The sequence below is a fragment of the Tursiops truncatus genome, chromosome 6 (genome assembly GCF_011762595.2).
Source record: "Tursiops truncatus isolate mTurTru1 chromosome 6, mTurTru1.mat.Y, whole genome shotgun sequence".
Lineage (NCBI taxonomy): Eukaryota > Metazoa > Chordata > Mammalia > Artiodactyla > Delphinidae > Tursiops > Tursiops truncatus.
This window is the reverse complement of record NC_047039.1, coordinates 70,765,709-70,786,471: the sequence shown is the minus strand read 5'-3', so window position 1 is coordinate 70,786,471 and position 20,763 is coordinate 70,765,709. Positions and strand designations below refer to the sequence as shown.

The 20,763-nt window shown below is 37.6% G+C and overlaps 1 protein-coding gene across 13 annotated transcripts in view; it reads left to right on the top strand.

Annotated features, from left to right (window-relative positions):
- TRPM6 (transient receptor potential cation channel subfamily M member 6) overlaps positions 1-20,763 on the top strand; it is a 192,318-nt gene that overhangs the window by 12,388 nt on the left and 159,167 nt on the right. For all 13 annotated transcript variants that reach the window (XR_012332562.1, XR_012332552.1, XR_012332553.1 and 10 more), the window contains exons 2-4: positions 7,124-7,203; positions 9,355-9,393; positions 16,090-16,267. Coding sequence is in view for 1 of the 13 variants with exons in the window: in XM_073806224.1 (XP_073662325.1) it covers positions 7,124-7,203; positions 9,355-9,393; positions 16,090-16,267 (297 nt within the window). In the remaining 12 variants the exon portion in view is untranslated. The remainder of the gene's footprint in view (positions 1-7,123; positions 7,204-9,354; positions 9,394-16,089; positions 16,268-20,763) is intronic.

Genomic DNA, 20,763 nt, shown 5'->3' with positions numbered 1-20,763 from the left:
CCTTAACATCGTTGTCCTCTGAATTCTCCCCCAGGCCTAAATCTCTGCATTTCTAATCACCACTGAATTTCATCAACCACCTTTCAAAACCTTTGTCATCTTTCAAGGACTTTCCTAAGTTTTGTGTCCTCCATGAAGACTCCCCAGATACTGGCGGACAGAAGGGATTTCTACTTCCAAGGAGTCCCACAGCTTGCTCTTGTGCCATACTTGGTATCTATTAGTAAACATAGTTTCTTCTCTTTTGGTGTTGGTCTTTGGGACACAATTTTATTTATTTTTATTACAACCATGTGATATGCCCATCAAAGTATTTTGAAGGAATGAATGAATGAAGCTATTATTCTTAGCGGTATCAATATTTTAAAGGAAGAGTGGGTAAACTGATATAATATATGCTGCCTATGGGTTCTGGAGGGCTGATAACCACACTCATCATGCTTCAATGACATCTTTGGGAGGAAGGATGTGGTAGGTACTAAAGTCAGCTGTTAAGTTAAAAATGAATGCAGTCAAAATTATCCTTCAAAAGTCCCTTGCATTGCTTAGAAAGAGAAGTACGTGAAGATTTGGTCTCTAGTTGCTTTTTCTCTATGTTGGAACTTTCTTCAGTTGAGCACCAGATTAAATAAGGGATGTTGAAATACTACAGTGCAATCATTGCGATGAGATGGGCAGACTTAAGGCATGCATGTGGGACCTGAGACCAACCAGGAAACAGTAGGTCCTGTCTCTCACTCACACTCAACCCTATTGCCTATGAAGTCACTTTGGGGCAGTGGTCTTTCATGTGTGGTATCCCTGGGGACTCCTTGGGATCTTTGAGACCCTTTCAAAGGTCCTCAAAATCAAAATTATTACTTTTTTAAAAATATTTATTTATTTATTTATTTATGGCTGTGCCGGGTCTTAGTTGTGGCAGGCAGGATCTACATTGCAGCATGCACACTTCTTAGTAGTGTCACGCAGACTCAGTTGCAGCACGTGGACTCTTAGTTGCGGCATGTATGCGGGATCTAGTTCCCCAACCAGGGATCAAACCCAGGCCCCCTGCGTTGGGAGTGTGGAGACTTACCCACTGGACCACCAGGGAAGTCCCCAAATTATTATTATTGGGTTTTTTTTGGCTGCATTGGGTCCTCGTTGCTGTGCATGGGCTTTCTCTAGTTGGGGCGAGCGGGGACTACTCTTCGTCGCCGTGCGAGGGCTTCTCATTGCGGTGGCTTCTCTTGTTGAGGAGCACAGACTCTAGGAATGCGGGCTCAGTAGTTATGGCTTGCGGGCTATAGAGTGCAGGCTCATAGCTGTGGCACACGGGCTTAGTTGCTCCGCGGCATGTGGGATTTTCCGGGACCAGGAATCGAACCTGTGTCCCCTGCACTGGCAGGCGGATTCTTAACAACTGTGCCACCAGGAAAGTCCCGCCAAATTATTTTTATAACGGTACATTATTTCCCTGTTTTACTCATTCTATCATGAGCATACAGTGGAGTTTTCCTGATGTTACATGACAAATCCATAATATCTGAAAAGGCTATTAAAATACTATTTTCTTTTTCCAACTCCATGTCTGTGTGAGGCCAATTCTTTTTATATACTTCAACCTAAAACACTTTGTAACAGATTGAATGCAGAAGCAGATATGAGAATCCAGCTGTCTTAAGCCAGACAAAAATACAATGCTCTTCTCATAAACCTTTTAAAAATATTTTTCGTGAAAAATATTTTATTTATTTTAACATGTAATAGGTTTACCATAATTATTTTTAAATTAACTAATGGGTAAATACTTTAAAAAGTCCCAGTTCTAATTTTGAATACATAAATATTGGTAGCTATACTCTATAAGTGAAAGCTTTCTGGAGGTCCTTGGTAAATTTAATGACTGTGAAGGAGTCCTAAACCCCAAAAGTTTGAGAACTGCTGCTCTTGGGCATAGTATACTCCTGAATGTGGAATGGCATTGATATTGTCCATACTTCAACATTTTATATCTTCTTCTCACCTTTTTCTTCTAGTCCTCTTTCATTCTTTTTTTATTTTCCACTTTTTAAAAATTGAAGTATAGTTGGTTTACAATGCTGTATTAGTTTCAAGTGTACAGCAAAGTGATTCAGCTATACACACACACACACACACACACACACACACACACACACACACACACACACACACACACATATATATGCATGTATTCTTTTTCAGATTCTTTTCCATTATAGATTATTACAAGATATTGAGTACAGTTCCCTGTGCTATATAGTAGGTCCTTGTTATTTACCTATTTTATATATAGTGTGTGTCTGTTAATCCCAAACTCCTAATTTATCCCTCCCACCTCCCCCCAACCCCCGCTATCCCCTTTGGTAACCATAAGTTTGTTTTCTATGTCTGTTAGTCTATTTATATTTTGTAAAAAAATTCATTTGTATCTTTTTTAGATTCTCCATATAAGTGATATCATATAATATTTGTCTTTGTCTGACTGACTTCACTCAATATGATAAGCCCTCTCTCAGTCTTTTAGCAAAGATTTTGAATTTGTCCAAGTTAAATATGTGGTATGTGTCTGCATGGAATTTCAAGAAGCATTGTTCTTTCTGCCGTGTTACACTTAGAAAATGAAACAAGTAATCTTCATTGTACAAATAAAGCTTACTATGGATGACATAAATGAAATTGCCTTTAACCTGTAATTCCTAATAAAGGCTTTATTGTCTCAGAGGATGGTGGGTTTTCTAAAAGTCAGTTATTTGAGTATAACTCCACTAATAGTGAAGCTTCACTCCAAGAAGTTGTTTTTTAGACTATGTAGTTCACTTGGATGTAGTCCTAGTAAAGTTTTGGATAATTTAACAAGATATTTGTAGCATAAATGAAGACCATCTGTGTACTTGGATAACATATTTGTGGATATTTTGCTGGGTGGAAATTGGAAATTGAGTATATCTAACTTGGAAACCTTAATAGGTTAGAGTGGTTATACAACAAATAGGCCCAGCATTCAGTTAAACTCTGTATTTCACTTTCCACGGGCAGTTGTAAAGAACACCCAAAAGGGAAACCTCCCATTTCCTTTTCCCTTCTTATCAAAATGATTTCACATGATCTGAAATTATAAACATTTTGTTTGCAAGTTTAATTCCCTAGGATACTGAATAAGGCTGAAGCATGTGTGACAGAGGAAAGGATGTCTTCTCATTGCCATTTGAAATTGTGATTTTGGACTAACATAAAGAGGGCTTTCACCAATCTGGGGAGTGGAGGGATGGGGTATGGTATTTTAGTTTGAACTTTTATGATACGCTCTACTAAGTAGGTCACTGTTGAGTTCTTCTAATTCCCCATTAGACTCTGTGGAGAATTCATAAATGTTTTACTCATGTACTCATGAGTTTATATAATCTAAACAGTCATTCTGAAGTTCTAAATGCTTTTGCTCAACAAGGCAGTATACGAAAATTTCATATAAATTTCTCACCTAAACAGGAGAAGTGGCATTTTAGGGAATTGTGAGTTATTTAGTTAACATTCTATTAAAGATGTTACAAAAGAAAAGAAAAAAGAAAAAAGAAATCATTACCAGCAAATAGTGCCCTCTAACTACCCAAAGAGAAGAAAACACGTAAGGTTATTTTGTGTTCTTTATGAAGTACTCCTAAATGCTGCCTTCTGGAAAGATTATTTACCGGAAAACCAGTGAGGTCAACTTGTGGCAGTGTTGGCGAGCCAGATCCTTGGGTTTGGATTATTTTAGGTTTGGATGCCCTTTGCCTGAGACTCTTAATCTTGGATCAAGTGAGTCCCCCAAGGTATCCCTCAGATTGTGGACAAAACCCTGTAGGAGACCCTGAGCTGAGTCTTCAAAGTATACAGGCTGGCTTTGCACTGATGTTTCCCCAGCCAACAGATCGTGCACTGTGGAAATCCATCTGCCTGGCACTCAGTTTGAAGAGGTCCTTGCTCCAAGGGAGGGACTGTGTAGAGAAGATAAAAAATGTCAGTCTGGAGTCTGAAAATATTTTCTCTATTTGATCCATTCTGGTGCTTCCCTGCATGCTATAGATTCCATGATAAATAAACTAATGCTTATCTTGAAGTAGATTACAATAATGTTAAGGAAAAAACAACTGAATAGGTGCAGTTAAGCATTGTGAGTGCTGTGATGTATATTAGAGTGGGGGCTATAAAAAGGAAGTAGTTTCACCTGGAAAAGTATTTTTTAAATGTTAGATTTTTTTAAGTATGGAAAAGTTTTTAAAAAGAAAATAAATTACTTGTTAGCTGTGTGCCCTTCAACCCCCAATCACACAGTCCCCTGGATGTTTAAAAAAAAATCCATGTACATTTAGAAAGATTTTTTTTTAAATCAAGGAATACCTGTAAGACTATTCCTTCTCAGAGATTCCCCTGAGAAAGAATCTGTTATCTGGAAACCCTAAAAAGCCCCAGTGTAGAAATACTTTCAGTGACATCAGGAATTAATTCATGTATAGCTACCATTAGAGGATTAGTCTTTGGACATTTCTTTGCTATTCCCCAGCCCTGGGCTTGTATGTAAAATCTGATTATATTTTAGGGTAAGGCAAACTATTTGTGCCAACACAGCCTGAGACCAACACTATTTCCCTTCTTTATCCTCTGCCTTTCCCTTCCCCAAATAACAACCACAGTTAAAACACAACTCTCCTGCCCCAGTATATAAAAAACACCCAGTCTCTAAAGACTGTCATGATAGTTGCAGAAATGACATATTCTCTGCCGTCAATGACAATGTGCTGCTCCAAGTGGCAAACACATGTTGAGTATTTGGCCTCAATAGATTTGGGCTATTGAATCAGAACTAACAAACATATGGTTCCTAATAGTTCTCTGTTGAACTGAACATGGGGGGACCTCTTCCATATGTGCTGAAGAGTATATTGCAAAGGCTACCATTATGAGGTAGGGGGAAAAAGTAAAGTTCTAAATTGAAGAATTGTTTGAAACACTTGCAAATTAAGCCTGCTTTTCTTTTCCTGTAGTTTTGAGATAAGATATGGGAGTTGCAGGAGGAATGTTTCCATGTTCTTGTTATGGCACAGGTTTCCTGTTTACACCCTTGGAGAGAAAATTGTATACATGGATTCTTGAAGTTCTATTTTAAGTGTGTTCATTTTGTTGCTCATTCAACAATCATTGGGTTGGGCCCTGGGGCAACAGAAATGACTGGCATGGGGCCTGTAGGAGCTGGAGTCTAGTGGGGGAAAATGGACCCATAAAAGTCATTCGTTTGAAATATGAGAGGTCATAGGAGGGAGATTTGGAGGTCAGGAAGTATTTTTCTATGAAAAAAATACATCAAAGTTAAGTTCCCATGGTACCAACCAGAAAGCTAATTTTTACCTTTGATATTACCAATAATAATAACTAAGCTTTACTGAGCCCGAGTAAGTCCCAGGGAGAAATCCAAGCCTTAATTCCTTTCAGTAGCCCAACAGTAGGTATTACTGTTATTATCTCCTTTTTAATAGATGGGAAAACAGGCCTGAAGAAAGTAATTTGCCCACATCATTCTACTAGATTCAGCTGTCTAGCCTTTTAAAAGAAGGGAGTGGTTGAGCATAGCTTGCTTAATTTGTATACATAGGCTGCTAAATTAGGGACCCTTTTTGGAGCTGGTTTTTTAAAATTAATTAATTAATTATGGCTGCACCGGGTCTTAATTGCGGCATGTGGACTCAGTTGTGGCATGCGGACTCTTAGTTGCAGCACACATGCAGGATCTGGTTCCCTAACCAGGGATTGAGCCTGGGCACCCTGCATTGCGAGTGTGGAGTCTTACCCAATGGACCACCATGGAAGTCCCTGGAGCCTTTTTTTTTTTTTTTTTTTTTGCGGTACGCGGGCCTCTCACTGTCGTGGCCTCTCCCGTTGTGGAGCACAGGCTCCGGATGCGCAGGCTCAGCGGCCATGGCTCACGGGCCCAGGGGCTCCGCGGCATGTGGGACCTTCCCGGACCGGGGCACGAACCTGTGTCCCCTGCATCGGCAGGTGGACTCTTAACCACTGCGCCACCAGGGAAGCCCCCTGGAGCCATTTTTAATAGGTAAATGTTACACATGAAGTTTAATGATATCAATTTGTTAACCGTTTCCTTCTTTTTATTCTAAGTTCCTTCAGAGTAAGAACTTTGTCTTATTTGCCATAGAATTCCCAGCATGCCATATGGAGGCCTATTTCAACATATTTGTTGAATGAATTCAGATATTTTGAAATTCAGCCAGTGGTAAGCCATGCTTATACAATGTGTATCAAATTGTCAACCTAAATAAAGAGGTAGACTGAGGCAAGCCTGAATGATCAGAAATTGAGTTTATTCAGGAATAGCAGAGGAATTGAATTTGGGAAATGAATGCTGTAGCAAGCTACAGGCGAGTCTGTTGAGGGTTTGGGGCAGGGAGTGCAAAGAGGGAGACATCCAGCCAGTGTCTAAGCAGTAAATTCATTGTCTTGAGGATGGGGAGAGATTCTTGGCATATGGTTATTGGTCAGGAAATAAGTCTCGTCTTCTGTGAATCAGGCATTTATGGGAAATCAGTTCCTCAGTTAAGTTCCCTTCTGAGGGCACACGTGTGATATTCTCCATTACATATCCTCCAGATTTGTTGTAGATTGAACTCTTTTACAGAATCTTGCTGAGGTTACATCTCTCCTCTTTCCAGCTTCCTGTCAAATCTTAGCCAAAGTGGGACTTTATAAGTGAGAATTCTGAAGTTTGAGAGCTTAATATTCACTCTGTAGGGTTATGGTACAAGATTTAAAAGTGACTTCTGGCAGAATTAAGAGAATGCTTCTGCTATATCTTTACTTCCTTGGTAGAGTTTTGTGCATTTAGGGATCTTTCACTTAAAATGAGATTGTGGACCAATTAACTTTGTGAATATTTTTGTGTTCACATTGGCTTATTTGTGTCTATGTTGTCTGTAATAGAACCTAATAAATGCTTAGGGGTTTGGGGCTGGTCTTGGCATTTTAATTAGGGTCTATTATATTTAAGTATATCTTGCCTACCTGGACTACTGTGGTTATACTGTGTTTTCATTTAATGAGACTATGAAAATAATGACATTTTTCTATCCAGTCCCAGAAATCCTGGATTGAAGGAGTGTTCGACAAGAGAGAATGTAACAAAATCATACCCAGCTCAAAGGACCCTCACAGGTACAATTTTTAATTACATTTTTCTTTTTAAAGCAACAGTACTTGGAGGACTGTTTACTGGAATTTAGAGATATGATTGTTTGCCCTGTGGAGCCACTGTTAATATTGTGGTAGATTTCACTCTGCTGCTTTATCTTTGATGTTCCTGTTCCTCTTCCTGGGAGGATAGATACCAGGGAAATAGCTAGTGCTACATCCATTCCACCGGGTTTGGATAAAAAATTTACAACTTTTGAGTATTGAATATTCAAAATAGTGTGACTTCCTTATCCCCAAGTGTCTGTGAATGTAGTAACTGGGATATTTCAGGACTCCATGCTCAGATTATGCAAACAGTTAATTTTTTCCTCCTGCAGGCTTTTTGCTTAAGCAGATAATGGGCAGCAGAATGGAATGATTTGCATTTGATTATTCTGAGTTCTTGACAACCCTTTGGAAGTTCTACTTGTAGAACAAAGTTCAAAACAGCAGCCAGTGAAAGATAGAGGAAGAGAGGTCTATGGAAAATTCCCCAGGGTAATAGGGTCCATGAAATTAAGATTGGGTAGCATTGCCCTGGGGGAAAAGAATTAAAAGGAAAGGAAAATAGGAGAGCAGTATTTTAATTAGGGGGACCACTCTATTTTTAGATTCTGCTGAGCCTTTGGCCTTACATTCATTTGAAGTTTAGAAATCACAGCTGTATGCTCATGAAAGGTAGCAGGTGAGGCCACTGAAATTCTAGTTCTTTGGGGATGATGACTAAAATAGTGTTCTTTGCCTTTGTTAAATATTTACTAGTCCCACCCTCTTTGAGTTACCTGTGGCTTGTAAGCCGCGTGATTGGAAATCCTCATTTTACCTGCTTATAAAATGTTTACAGAATAAAAAGGCAGGGTAACCTTGTTTTTTCCCTTCATCTTTTATGAGATTTTGTAATATGATAGTGGCTGCAGTAGAAGGCACATTGAGCTCAGGTGGCTTCCACTGCTCTGTAAATGGAAAATCATCTTCACAGTCACCTTGAACCTCATGAAAAGTGGTAAACTATAGGTCATTAGCCCACAGACTCAAGAAGAGTATCAGTGATCATAATTCCATGAATGGTCGAAGCTATACTACTTTTTATGGGAAAAAAGCAGTCTCTCTTATTTTGTGATTGTAAAAAATGGATGGATGACTATGGCTATTCCTTCCATGCCAGCCTTTTTCTTAGATCCTAGTAAGATTCTCAAAACTGTGGCTTTCATGCAGTTTTCTTCCTTATGGAACACAGCAAAAGAGTGGTAGTTCACTATTTTAAATTTAGATGAAGGTTTGTCTTTTACTGATTCTTTTTGTAGCTCCTAATAAGAAACAAATCTGATAGACTTGATTACAACGTCTTTTTCTTTCACATTTGGAACTTGTCGAAGTGAAGCTTCTGAGAAAAAAGATTTCTAAAAGGCTGGGGACAGGAAGAAGTGAAAGACCTGAATATTCATCTCTGAATAATTTAGAATGATTGATTCTATGAACACTACCTTTTCTTCCATTATTTTACCTAGATTTCTTTTCTAGTTAAAACTTCTTCACACTTAAAATATGATCATTGATGATCATAATGCTAACTCCCAAATCCAGAAGGCTTTTTTGAATCATAAGAAAGAGATTAATAAATATAATTATTATAATCATACCAACTGTTCCTCAGTTTGATAGTGTTTTAGGGTTTTAAAATTGTATATGTATGTTTTCTTACTTAATTCTCAGGAATTCTGTGTTATCTTCATAGTATAATAACAATAGCCACCATTTTTATACATCCTGCAATGTACCAGATACTATAAGACACTTTACATATATTATCACTCTTAATCATTTTAATAACTGTATGGTTCAGATATTATTTTCAGATGTGAAAACTGGGGCTTAGAGGAATTGTTAAATCATTGAGATTTAAATCCAGGTATTTTGGTTCCAAACTCAGTATTCTGTTAATTAGATCATAGTTGCTGCAATGTAATTCTATATGGTAAATGACATCTGGGAATATTTGGGAGATGATGTATGAGTACTCAGTAAACCCTGATTTCCAGATTATGGAAGATTAACAGATATTTACTGAATAAGCATTAAATATGTTTTCAAATATATTAATAAACTAACAGTGGTTTTATTTCTTTAATTAAGATGTACTGCAGGATGCCAGGTTTGTCAGAATTTAATCAGGTAAGACAAATAAACAGTTCTATGTTTATATATTTCTCTGAAGTTGCATCTATTTTTTTGCATTAATTAACAGTCCTTCCTTTTGATGTGCATCTTACATTTCACATGAGGATTTTTCTTAATCTTCTTAAGTATTAAGATTTTTTTAAATTTAATTTTATTTATTTCTTATACAGCAGGTTCTTATTAGTTATCTCTTTTATACATATTAGTGAATACATGTCAATCCCAATCTCCCAATTCATCCCACCACCACCACACACCCCCACACTTTCCCCGCTTGGTGTCCATACATTTGTTCTCTACATCTGTGTCTCTATTTCTGCCCTGCAAACCAGTTCATCTGCACCATTTTTCTAGGTTTCACATATATGCGTTAATATATTTGTTTTTCTCTTTCTGACTTATTTCACTCTGTATGACAGACTCTAGATCCATCCACTTCTCTACAAATGACCCAATTTCATTCCTTTTTATGGCTGAGTAATATTCCATTGTATATATGTACCACATCTTTATCTATTCATCTGTCGATTGGCATTTAGGTTGCTTCCATGACCTGGCTATTGTAAAAAGAGCTGCAATGAACATTGGGGTGCATGTGTCTTTTTGAATTATGGTTTTCTCTGGGTATATGCCCAGTAGTGGGATTGCTGGGTCATATGGTAATTCTATTTTTAGTTTTTTAAGGAACCTCCATGCTGTTCTCCATAGTGGATGTATCAATTTACATTCCCACCAACAGTGCAAGAGGGTTCCCTTCTCTCCACATCCTCTCCAGCATTTGTTATTTGTACATTTTTTGATGATGCCCATTCTAACTGGTGTGAGGTGATACCTCATTGTAGTTTAGATGTGCATTTCTCTAATAATTAGTGATGTTGAGCAGCTTTTCATGTGCTTCTTGGCCACCTGTATGTCTTCTTTGGAGGAACGTCTGTTTAGGTCTTCTGCCCATTTTTTGATTGGGTTGTTTGTTTTTTTTTAATATTGAGCTGTTTATATATTTTGGAGGTTAATCCTTTGTCCATTGATTCATTTGCAAATAATTTTCTCCCATTCTGAGGGTTGTCTTTTCGTTTGTTTGTAGTTTCCTTTGCTTTGCAAAAGCTTTTAAGTTTCTTTAGGTCCCATTTGTTTATTTTTGTTTTTATTTCAATTAATCTAGGAGGTAGATCAAAAAAATCTTGCTGTGATTTATGTCAAAGACTGTTCTTCCTATGTTTTCTTCTAAGAGTTTTATAGTGTCCAGTCTTACATTTCAATCTCTAATCCATTTTGAATTTGTTTTTGTATATGGTGTTAGGGAGTGTTCTAATTTCATTCTTTTACATGTAGCTGTCCAGTTTTCCGAGCACCACTTATTGAAGAGACTGTGTTTTCTCCATTGTATATCCTTGCCTCCTTTCTCATAAATTAGTTGACCATAGGTGCATGGGTTTATCTCTGGGCTTTCTATGCTATTCCATTGATCTGTATTTCTGTTTTTGTGCTAGTACCATATTGTCTTGATTACTATAGCTTTGCAGTATAGTCTGAAGTCATGGAGTCTGATTCCTCCAGCTCTGTTTTTTTCCCTCAAGACTGCATTGGCTATTTGGGGTCTTTTGTGTCTCCATACAAATTTTAAGATTTTTTGTTCTAGTTCTGTAAAAAATGCCATTGGTAATTTGATAAGGATTGCACTGAATCTGTAGATTGCTTTGGGTAGTATAGTCATTTTCACAGTATTGATTCTTCCAATCCAAGAACATGGTACGTCTCTCCATCTGTTTGTATCATCTTTAATTTCTTTCATCAGTGTCTGATAGTTTTCTGCATAAAGGTATTTTGTCTCCTTAGGGAGGTTTATTCCTACGTTTTTTATTCTTTTTGTTGCAGTGGTAAATGGGAGTATGTCCTTAATTTCTCTTTCAGATTTTTCATCATTAGTGTATAGGAATGCAAGAGATTCCTGTGCATTAATTTTGTATCCTGCAACTTTACCAAATTCATTGATTAGCTCTAGTAGTTTTCTCGTGGCATCTTTAGGATTCTCTATGTATAGTATCATGTCCTCTGGAAACAGTGACAGTTTTTCTTCTTCTTTTCCAATTTGTATTCCTTTTATTTCTTTTTCCTCTCTGCTTGCCATGGCTAGGACTTCCAAAACTATGTTAAATAATAGTGGTGAGAGTGGACATCCTTGTCTTGTTCCTGATCTTAGAGGAAATGGTTTCAGTTTTCCACCACTGAGGATGATGTTTGCTGTGGGTTCGTCATATATGGCCTTTATTATGTTGAGGGAGGTTCCCTCTATGTCCACTTTCTGGAGAGCTTTTATCATAAATGGGTGTTGAATTTTGTCAAAAGGTTTTTCTGCATCTATTGAGATGATCATATGGTTTTTATTCTTCAATTTGTTAATAGTGTATCACGTTGATTAATTTGAGTATATTGAAGAATCCATGCGTCCCTGGGATAAATCCCACTTGATCATGGTGTATGATCCTTTTAATGTGTTGTTGGATTCTGTTTGCTGGTATTTTGTTGAGGATTTTTGCATCTATATTCATCAGTGATATTGGTCTATAATTTTCTTTTTTTGTAGTATCTTTTTCTGGATTTGGTATCAGGGTGATGGTGGCCTCATAGAATGAGTTTGGGAGTGTTCCTTCCTCTGCAGTTTTTTGGAAGAATTTGAGAAGGATGGGTGTTAGCTCGTCTCTAAATGTTTGATAGAATTCACCTGTGAAGCCATCTGGTCCTGGACTTTTGTTTGTTGGAAGATTTTAATCACAGTTTCAATTTCAGTGCTTGTGATTGTTCTGTTCATATTTCCTATTTCTTTCTGGTTCAGTCTTGGAAACTTGTGCTTTTTTAAGAATTTGTCCATTTCTTCCAGGTTGTCCATTTTATTGGCATAGAGTTGCTTGTGGTATTCTCTTAGGATGCTTTGTATTACTGTGGTGTCTGTTGTAACTTTTCCTTCTTCATTTCTAATTTTATTGATTTGAGTCCTCTCCCTCTTTTTCTTGATGAGTTTGGCTAATGTTTTATCAATTTTGTTTATCTTCTCAAAGAACCAGCTTTTAGTTTTATTGATCATTGCTACTGTTTTCTTTGTTTCTATTTCATTTATTTCTGCTGTGATCTTTATCATTTCTTTCTTTCTACTAACTTTGGGTTTTGTTTGTTCCTCTTTCTCTAGGTTTTTTCAGTGTAAGGTTAGATTGTTTATTTGAGATTTTTCTTGTTTCTTGAGGTAGGCTTGTATAGCTATAAACTTCCCTCTTAGAACTGCTTTTGCTGCATCCCATAGGTTTTGGATCGTCGTATTTTCATTGTAATTTGTCTCTAGGTATTTTTTGATTTCTTCAGTGATCTCTCGGTTATTTAGTAACGTTTAGCCTCCATGTGCTAGTGTTTTTTATGTTTTTTTCCCTGGAATTGATTTCTAATCTCATAGCATTGTGGTCAAAAAAGATGCTTGATATGAATTCACTTTTCTTAAATTTACTGAAGCTTGATTTTTGACCCAAGATGTGATCTATCCTGGAGAATGTTCCATGTGCACTTGAAAAGAAAGTATAATCTGCTGTTTTTGGATGGAATGTCCTATAAATATCAATTAAATCTATCTGGTCTATTGTGTCATTTCAAGCTTGTGTTTCCTTATTAATTTTCTATTTGGATGATCTTTCTATTGGTGTAAGTGAGGCGTTAAAGTCCCCCACTATTATTGTGTTGCTGTCAATTTCCTCTTTTAGCGCTGTTAGCCGTTGCCTTATGTATTGAGGTGTTCCTATGTTGGGTACATATATACTTATAATTGTAATATCTTCTTCCTGGATTAATCCCTTGATCATTATGCAGTGTCCTTCCTTGTCTCTTGTAACATTCTTTATTTTAAAGTCTATTTTATATGATATGAGTACTGCTCCTCCAGCTTTCTTTTGATTTCCGTTTGCATGGAATGCGTTATTCCATCCCCTCACTTTCAGTCTGTATGTGTCCCTAGGTCTGAAGTGGGTCTCTTGTAGACAGCATACACATGGGTTTTGTTTTTGTATCCATTCACTGAGCCTGTATCTTTTGGTTGGAGCTTTTAATCCATTCATGTTTAAGGTACTTATCGATATGTATGTTCGTATTCCCATTTTCTTAATTGTTATGTTTTTTTTTTTTGCTGTACACGGGCCTCTCACTGTTGTGGCTTCTCCCGTTGCGGAGCACAGGCTCCAGACGTGCAGGCTCAGTGGCCATGGCTCATGAGCCTAGCCGCTCCACGGCATGTGATATCTTCCTGGACCAGGGCACGAACTCGTGTCCCCTGCATCGGCAGGCGGACTCTCAACCACTGCGCCACCAGGGAAGCCCATGGGTTTGTTCTTGTAGGTCTTTTTCTTCTCTTGTGTTTCCCACTTAGAGAAGTTCCTTTAGCATTTGTTGTAAAGCTGGTTTGGTGGTGCTGAGTTCTCTTAGCATTTGCTTGTCTGTAAAGCTTTTGATTTCTCCATCGAATCTGAATGAGATCCTTGCTGGGTAGAGTGATCTTGGTTGTAGGTTCTTCCCTTTCATCACTTTAAACATATCATGCCACTTCCTTCTGGCTTGTAGAGTTTCTGCTGAGAAATCAGCTGTTACCCTTGTGGGAGTTCCCTTGTATGTTATTTGTTGTTTTTACCTTGTTGCTTTCAATAATTTTTCTTTGTCTTTAATTTTTGTCAATTTGATTACTATGTGTCTCGGCGTGTTTTTCCTTGGGTTTATCCTGTATGGGACTCTCTGTGCTTCCTGTACTTGGGTGGCTATTTCCTTTCCCATGTTAGGGAAGTTTTTGACTATAATCTCTTCAAATATTTTCTCAGGTCCTTCTGTCTCTCTTCACCTTCTGGGACCCCTAATGTGAATGTTGTTGCATTTAATGTTGTCCCAGAGGTCTCTTAGGCTGTCTTCATTTCTTTTCATTCTTTTTTCTTTATTCTGTTCCATGGCAGTGAATTCCACCATTCTGTCTTCCAGGTCACTTATCTGTTCTTCTGCCTCAGTTATTCTGCTATTGGTTCCTTCTAGTGTATTTTTCATTTCAGTTATTTATTGTTCATCTCTGTTTGTTTGTTCTTTAATTCTTCTAGGTCTTTGTAAAACATTTCTTGTTTCTTCTTGATCTTTGCCTCCATTCTTTTTCCGAGGTCCTGGATCATGTTCACTATCATTATTCTGAATTCTTTTTCTGGAAGGTTGCATCTCTCCACTTCATTTAGTTGTTTTTCTGGGGTTTTGTCTTGTTTCTTCATCTGGTACATAGCGTTCTGCCTTTTCATCTTGTCTGTCTCTATATGAATGTGGTTTTTGTTCCATAGGCTGCAGGATTGTAGTTCCTCTTGCTTCTGCTGTCTGCCCTCTGGTGGATGAGGCTATCTAAGAGGCTTGTGCAAGTTTCCTGATGGGAGGGACTGGTGGTGGGTAGAGCTGGCTGTTGCTCTGGTGGGCAGAGTTCAGTAAAACTTTAATCCACTTGTCTGATCATGGGTGGGGCTGGGTTCCCTCCCTGTTGGTAAGCAATCAAACAGGCCTGAGGTGACCCAACACTGGAGGCTACCCGGCTCTTTGTGGGGGCTAATGGCAGACTCTGGGAGGGCTCACGCCAAGGAGTACTTCCCAGAACTTCTGCTTGCAGTGTCCTTGTCCTCACGGTGAGCCACAGCCACCCCCTGCCTCTGCAGGAGACCCTCCAACAGTAGCAGGTAGGTCTGTTTCAGTCTCCTATGGGGTCACTGCTCCTCCCCTAGGTCCTGATGCGCACACTACTTTGTGTGTGCCCTCTAAGAGTGGAGTCTCTGTTTCCCCCAGTCCTGTTGAAGTCCTGCAGTCAAATACCACTACCCTTCAAAGTCTGATTCTCTAGGAATTCCTTCTTACATTGCCAGACCCCAAGTTTGGGAAGCCTGACGTGGGGCTCAGAACCTTCACTCCAGTGGGTGGACTTCTGTGGTATAAGTGTTCTCCAGTTTGTGAGTCACCCACCCAGCAGTTACGGGATTTGATTTGATTGTGACTGTGCCCCTCCTACCATCTCATTGTGGCTTCTCCTTTGTCTTTGGATGTGTGGTATCTTTTTTGGTGAGTTCCAGTGTCTTCCTGTCAATGATTGTTCACAATATTATATTTTAAAAATAGTTTTTGAGCTATAATTGACATAGACTGCACATATTTAAAATACACAATTTGATGTTTGTTTTTGTTTTCTTTACTATTTTAATCATTTTTAAGAGTACAGTTCATTAGTGTTAAGTATATTCCCATTGTTGTGTTGTGGATCTACAGAACTTTTTATCTTGCAAAATTGAATGTGTATACTACATTTTGTTCATCCATCCATCTATTGATGAATACATGGGTTGCTGCTACCACTTGGCTGTTGTGAATAACGCTGCTATGAACATGGGTGTGTAAGAGATTTGTAGTGTTTTCTTAAAACATCCCCAGAATGACTCTAATGTGTAGCCAAGGGAGAGAAGCAGTGAGAATGTTTTTAAACTTAGAAAACAACCCAGTGTTGGAAATCAAATATAAATCTCAGTGTGAAGTTTTAAAACTTGTTAATACATGTCATCTTTATATTACCCTAGGAACATGTAGAAACATTACATCTATTTTCTATTCTGAAATTGTGTTTTCTATTTTGAAATTGGTATTTATCCCAAATTTAAGGTGTTACTGTGGGCGATTGATTAGAGACCATTATGGGATAGATGAAGCCTGGACCATCTCAGCTGCCAACGATAGTGAAAATGAACAATGGTCTGTTGAAAAGCACACAATGAAAAGCTCTACAGATACCTTTGGCACGATTAACTTCCAAGATGGAGAGCACACCCACCATTCAAAGGTTTGCTAGTAACCTACATTATTTTGCTGATTTTTTTAATATCTTTATTGGAGTATAATTGCTTTACAATGGTGTGTTAGTTTCTGCTTTATAACAAAGTACATCAACTATACATATATCCTCGTATCTCCACCCTTTTACGTCTCCCTCCCACCCTCCCTATCCCACCCCTCTAGATGGTCACAAAGTACCGAGCTGATCCCCCTGTGCTATGCAGCTGCTTCCCAATAGCTATCTATTTTACATTTGGTAGTGTATATATGTCCATGCCATTCTCTCACTTTGTCTCAGCTTACCCTCTCCCCACCCCGTGTCCTCAAGTCCATTCTCTATGTCCGCGTCTTTATTCCTGTCCCGCCCACAGGTTCTTCAGACCTTTTTTATTTTTTTAGATTCCATATATATGTGTTAGCATTTGTTTTTCTCTTTCCGACTTACTTCACTCTGTATGACAGACTCTAGGTCCATCCACCTCACTACAAATAATTCAGTTTTGCTTCTTTTTATGGCAGAGTAATATTCCACTGTATATACGTGTCACATCTTCTTTATCCATTCATCTGTCAATGGACACTTAGGTTGCTTCCCTGTCCTGGCTATTGTAAATAGAGCTGCAGTGAACATTGTGGTACATGACTCTTTATGAATTATGGTTTTCTCAGGGTATATGCCCAGTAGTGGGATTGCTGGGTCATATGGTAGTTCTATTTTTAGTTTTTTAAGGAACCTCCATACTGTTCTCCATACTGGCTGTATCAATTTACATTCCCATCAACAGTGCAAGAGGGTTTGCTTTTCTCCACACCCTCCCCAGGATTTATTGTTTGTAGATTTTTTGATGATGGCCATTCTAACTGGTGTGAGGTGATAACCTCATTTTAGTTTTGACTTGCATTTCTCTAACGATTAGTGATGTTGAGCATCCTTTCATATGTTTGTTCGCAATCTGTATATCTTCTTTGGAGAAATATCTGTTTAGGTCTTCTACCTATTTTTGGATTGGGTTGTTTGTTTTTATGATTTTGAGCTGCATGAGCTGCTTGTATGTTTTGGAGATTAATCCTTTGTCAGTTGCTTCATTTGCAAATATTTTCTCCCATCTGAGGGTTGTCTTTTCGTCTTGTTTATGGTTTCCTTTACTATGCAAAAGCTTTTAAGTTTCATTAGGAGCCATGTGTTTATTTTTGTTTTTATTTGGATTTCTCTAGGAGGTGAGTCAAAAGGATCTTGCTGTGATTTATGTCTAAGTGTTCTGCCGATGTTTTCCTCTAAGAGTGTTATAGCGTCTCGTGTTACATTTAGGTGTTTAATCCATTTTGAGTTTATTTTTGGGTATGGTGTTAGGGAGTGTTCTAATTTCATTCTTTTACATGTAGCTGTCCAGTTTTCCCAGCACCACTTATTGAAGAGGCTGTCTTTTCTCCGTTGTATATTCTTGCCTCCTTTATCAAAAATAAGGTGACCATAGGTGTGTGGGTTTATCTCTGGGCTTTGTATCCCATTCCATTGATCTATAGTTCTGTTTTTGTGGCAGTACAATACTGTCTTGATTACTGTAGCTTTGTAGTATAGTCTGAGGTCTGGGAGCCTGATTCCTCTAGCTCCGTTTTTCTTTCTCAAGATTGCTTTGGCTGTTTGGGGTTTTTGTGTTTCCACACAAATTGTGAAATTTTTTGTTCTAGTTCTGTGAAAAATACCATTGGTAGTTTGATAGGGATTGCAATGAATCTGTAGATTGCTTTGGGTAGTATAGCAATTTTCACAATGTTGATTCTTCCAATCCAAGAACATGGGATATCTCTCCACCTGTTTGTATCATCTTTAATTTCTTTCATCAGTGTCTTATAGTTTTCTGCATACAGGTCTTTTGTCTCCTTAGGTAGGTTTATTCCTAGGTATTTTATTCTTTTTATTGCAATGGTAAATGGGAGTGTTTCCTTAATTTCTCTTCCAGATTTTTCATCATTAGTGTATAGGAATGCAAGAGATTTCTTTGTATCCTTCTACTTTACCAAATTCATTGATTAGCTCTAGTGGTTTTCTGGTAGATTCTTTAGGATTCTCTATATATAGTATCATGTCATCTGTGAACAATGACAGCTTTTCCTCTTTTCCGATTTGGATTCCTTTTCTTTCTATTTCTTCTCTGATTGCAATGGCTAAAACTTCCAACAGTATGTTGAATAATAGTTAGAGTGGACAACCTTGTCTTATTCCTGATGTTAGAGGAAATAGTTTCAGTTTTTAACCACTGAGAACAATGTTGGCTATGGGTTTGTCATATATGGCCTCTGTTATGTTGAGGTAAGTTCCCTCTGTGCCTACTTTCTGGAGGGTTTTTATTTTAAATGTGTGTTGAATTTTGTTGAAAGCTTTTTCTGCATCTGTTGAGATGATCATATGTTTTTTCTCCTTCAATTTGTTAATGTGGTGTATCACATTGATTGATTTGCGTATATTGAAGAATCCTTGCCTTCCTGGGATAAACCCCACTTGATCATGGTGTATGATCCTTTTAATGTGCTGTTGGATTCTGTTTGCTAGTATTTTGTTGAGGATTTTTGCACCTTTGTTCATCAGTAATATTGGCCAGTAGTTTTCTGTCCTTGTGACATCGTTGTTGGTTTTGGTATCAGGGTGATGGTGGTCTTGTAGAATGAGTTTGGGAGTGTTCCTCCCTCTGGTATATTTTGGAAGAGTTTGAGAAGGATAGGTGTTAGCTCTTCTCTAAATGTTTCATAGAATTCACCTGTAAAGCCATCTGATCCTGGTCTTTTGTTGGAAGATTTTTATTCACAGTCTCAACTTCAGTCCTTGTGATTGGTCTGTTTATATTTTCTATTTCTGCCTGGTTCAGTCTTGGAAAGTTGTGCTTTTTTAAGAATTTGTCCATTTCTTCCAGGCTGTCCATTTTATTGGCATATATTTGCTTGTAGTAATCTCTCATGATCCTTTGTATTTCTGCAGTGTCAGTTGTTAGTTCTCCTTTTTCATTTCTAATTCTGTCGATTTGAGTCTTCTCCCTTTTTTTTCTTGGTGAGTCTGGCTAATGGTTTATCAATTTTGTTTATCTTCTCAAAGAACCAGCTTTTAGTTTTATTGATATTTGCTGTTGTTTCCTTCATTTCTTTTTCCTTCATTTCTGATCTGATCTTTATGATTCCTTTCCTTCTACTAACTTTGGGTTTTTTATTTTTCTTCTTTCTCTAATTGCTTTAGCTTTAAGGTTAGGTTGTTTATTTGAGATGTTTCTTGTTTCTTGAGGTAGGATTGTATTGCTATAAACTTCCCTCTTAGAACTGCTTTTGCTGCATAGCATAGGTTTTGGGCCATCATGTTTTCATTGTCATTTGTTTCTAGGTATTTTTTGATTTCCTCTTTGATTTCTTCAGTGATTTCTTAGTTATTTACTAGTGTATTGTTTAGCCTCCATGTATTTGTATTTTTTACAGATTTTTTCCTGTAATTGATATCTAGTCTCATAGCGTTGTGGTCAGAAAAGATACTTTATATGATTTTAATTTTCTTAAATTTACCAAGGCTTGATTTGTGACCCAAGATATGATCTATCCTGGAGAATGTTCCATGAGCACTTGAGCAGAAAGTGTATTCTGTTGTTTTTGGATGGAATTCCCTATAAATATCAATTAAGTCCATGTTGTTTAATGTATCTTTTAAAGCTTGTGTTTCCTTATTTATTTTCATTTTGGATGATCTGTCCACTGGTGAAAGTGGGGTGTTAAAGTCCCCTATTATGATTGTGTTACTGTTGATTTCCCCTTTTATGGCTGTTAGCATTCGCCTACGTATTGAGGTGCTTCTATGTTTGGTTCATAAATATTTACAATTGTTATATCTTCTTCTTGGATTGATCCCTTGATCATTATGTAGTGTCTTTCTTTGTCTCTTGTAATAGTCTTTATTTTAAAGTCTATTTTGTCTGATGAGAGAATTTGCTACTCCAGCTTTCTTTTGATTTCCATTTGCATGGAATATCTTTTTCCATCCCCTCACTTTCAGTCTGTATGTGTCCCTAGGTCTGAAGTGGGTCTCTTTTAGACAGTATATATACTGGTCTTGTTTTTGTATCCATTCAGCCAGTCTATGTCTTTTGGTTGGAGCATTTAATCCATTTACATTTAAGGTAGTTATTGCTATGTATGTTCCTGTTACCCTTTTCTAAATTGTTTTGAGTTTGTTATTGTAGGTCTTTTCCTTCTCTTGTGTTTCCTGCCTAGAGAAATTCCTTTAGCATTTGTTGTAAAGCTAGTTTGGTGGTGCTGAATTCTCTTAGCTCTTGCTTATCTGTAAATGTTTTAATTTCTCCCTCGAATCTGAATGAGATCCTTGCTGGGTAGAGTAATCTTGGTTGTAGGTTTGCTTTTCCTTTTCATCACTTTAAATATGTCCTGCCACTCCCTTCTGGCTTGCAGAGTTTCTCCTGAAAGATCAGCTGTTAACCTTATGGGGATTCCCTTCTATGTTATTTGTTGTTT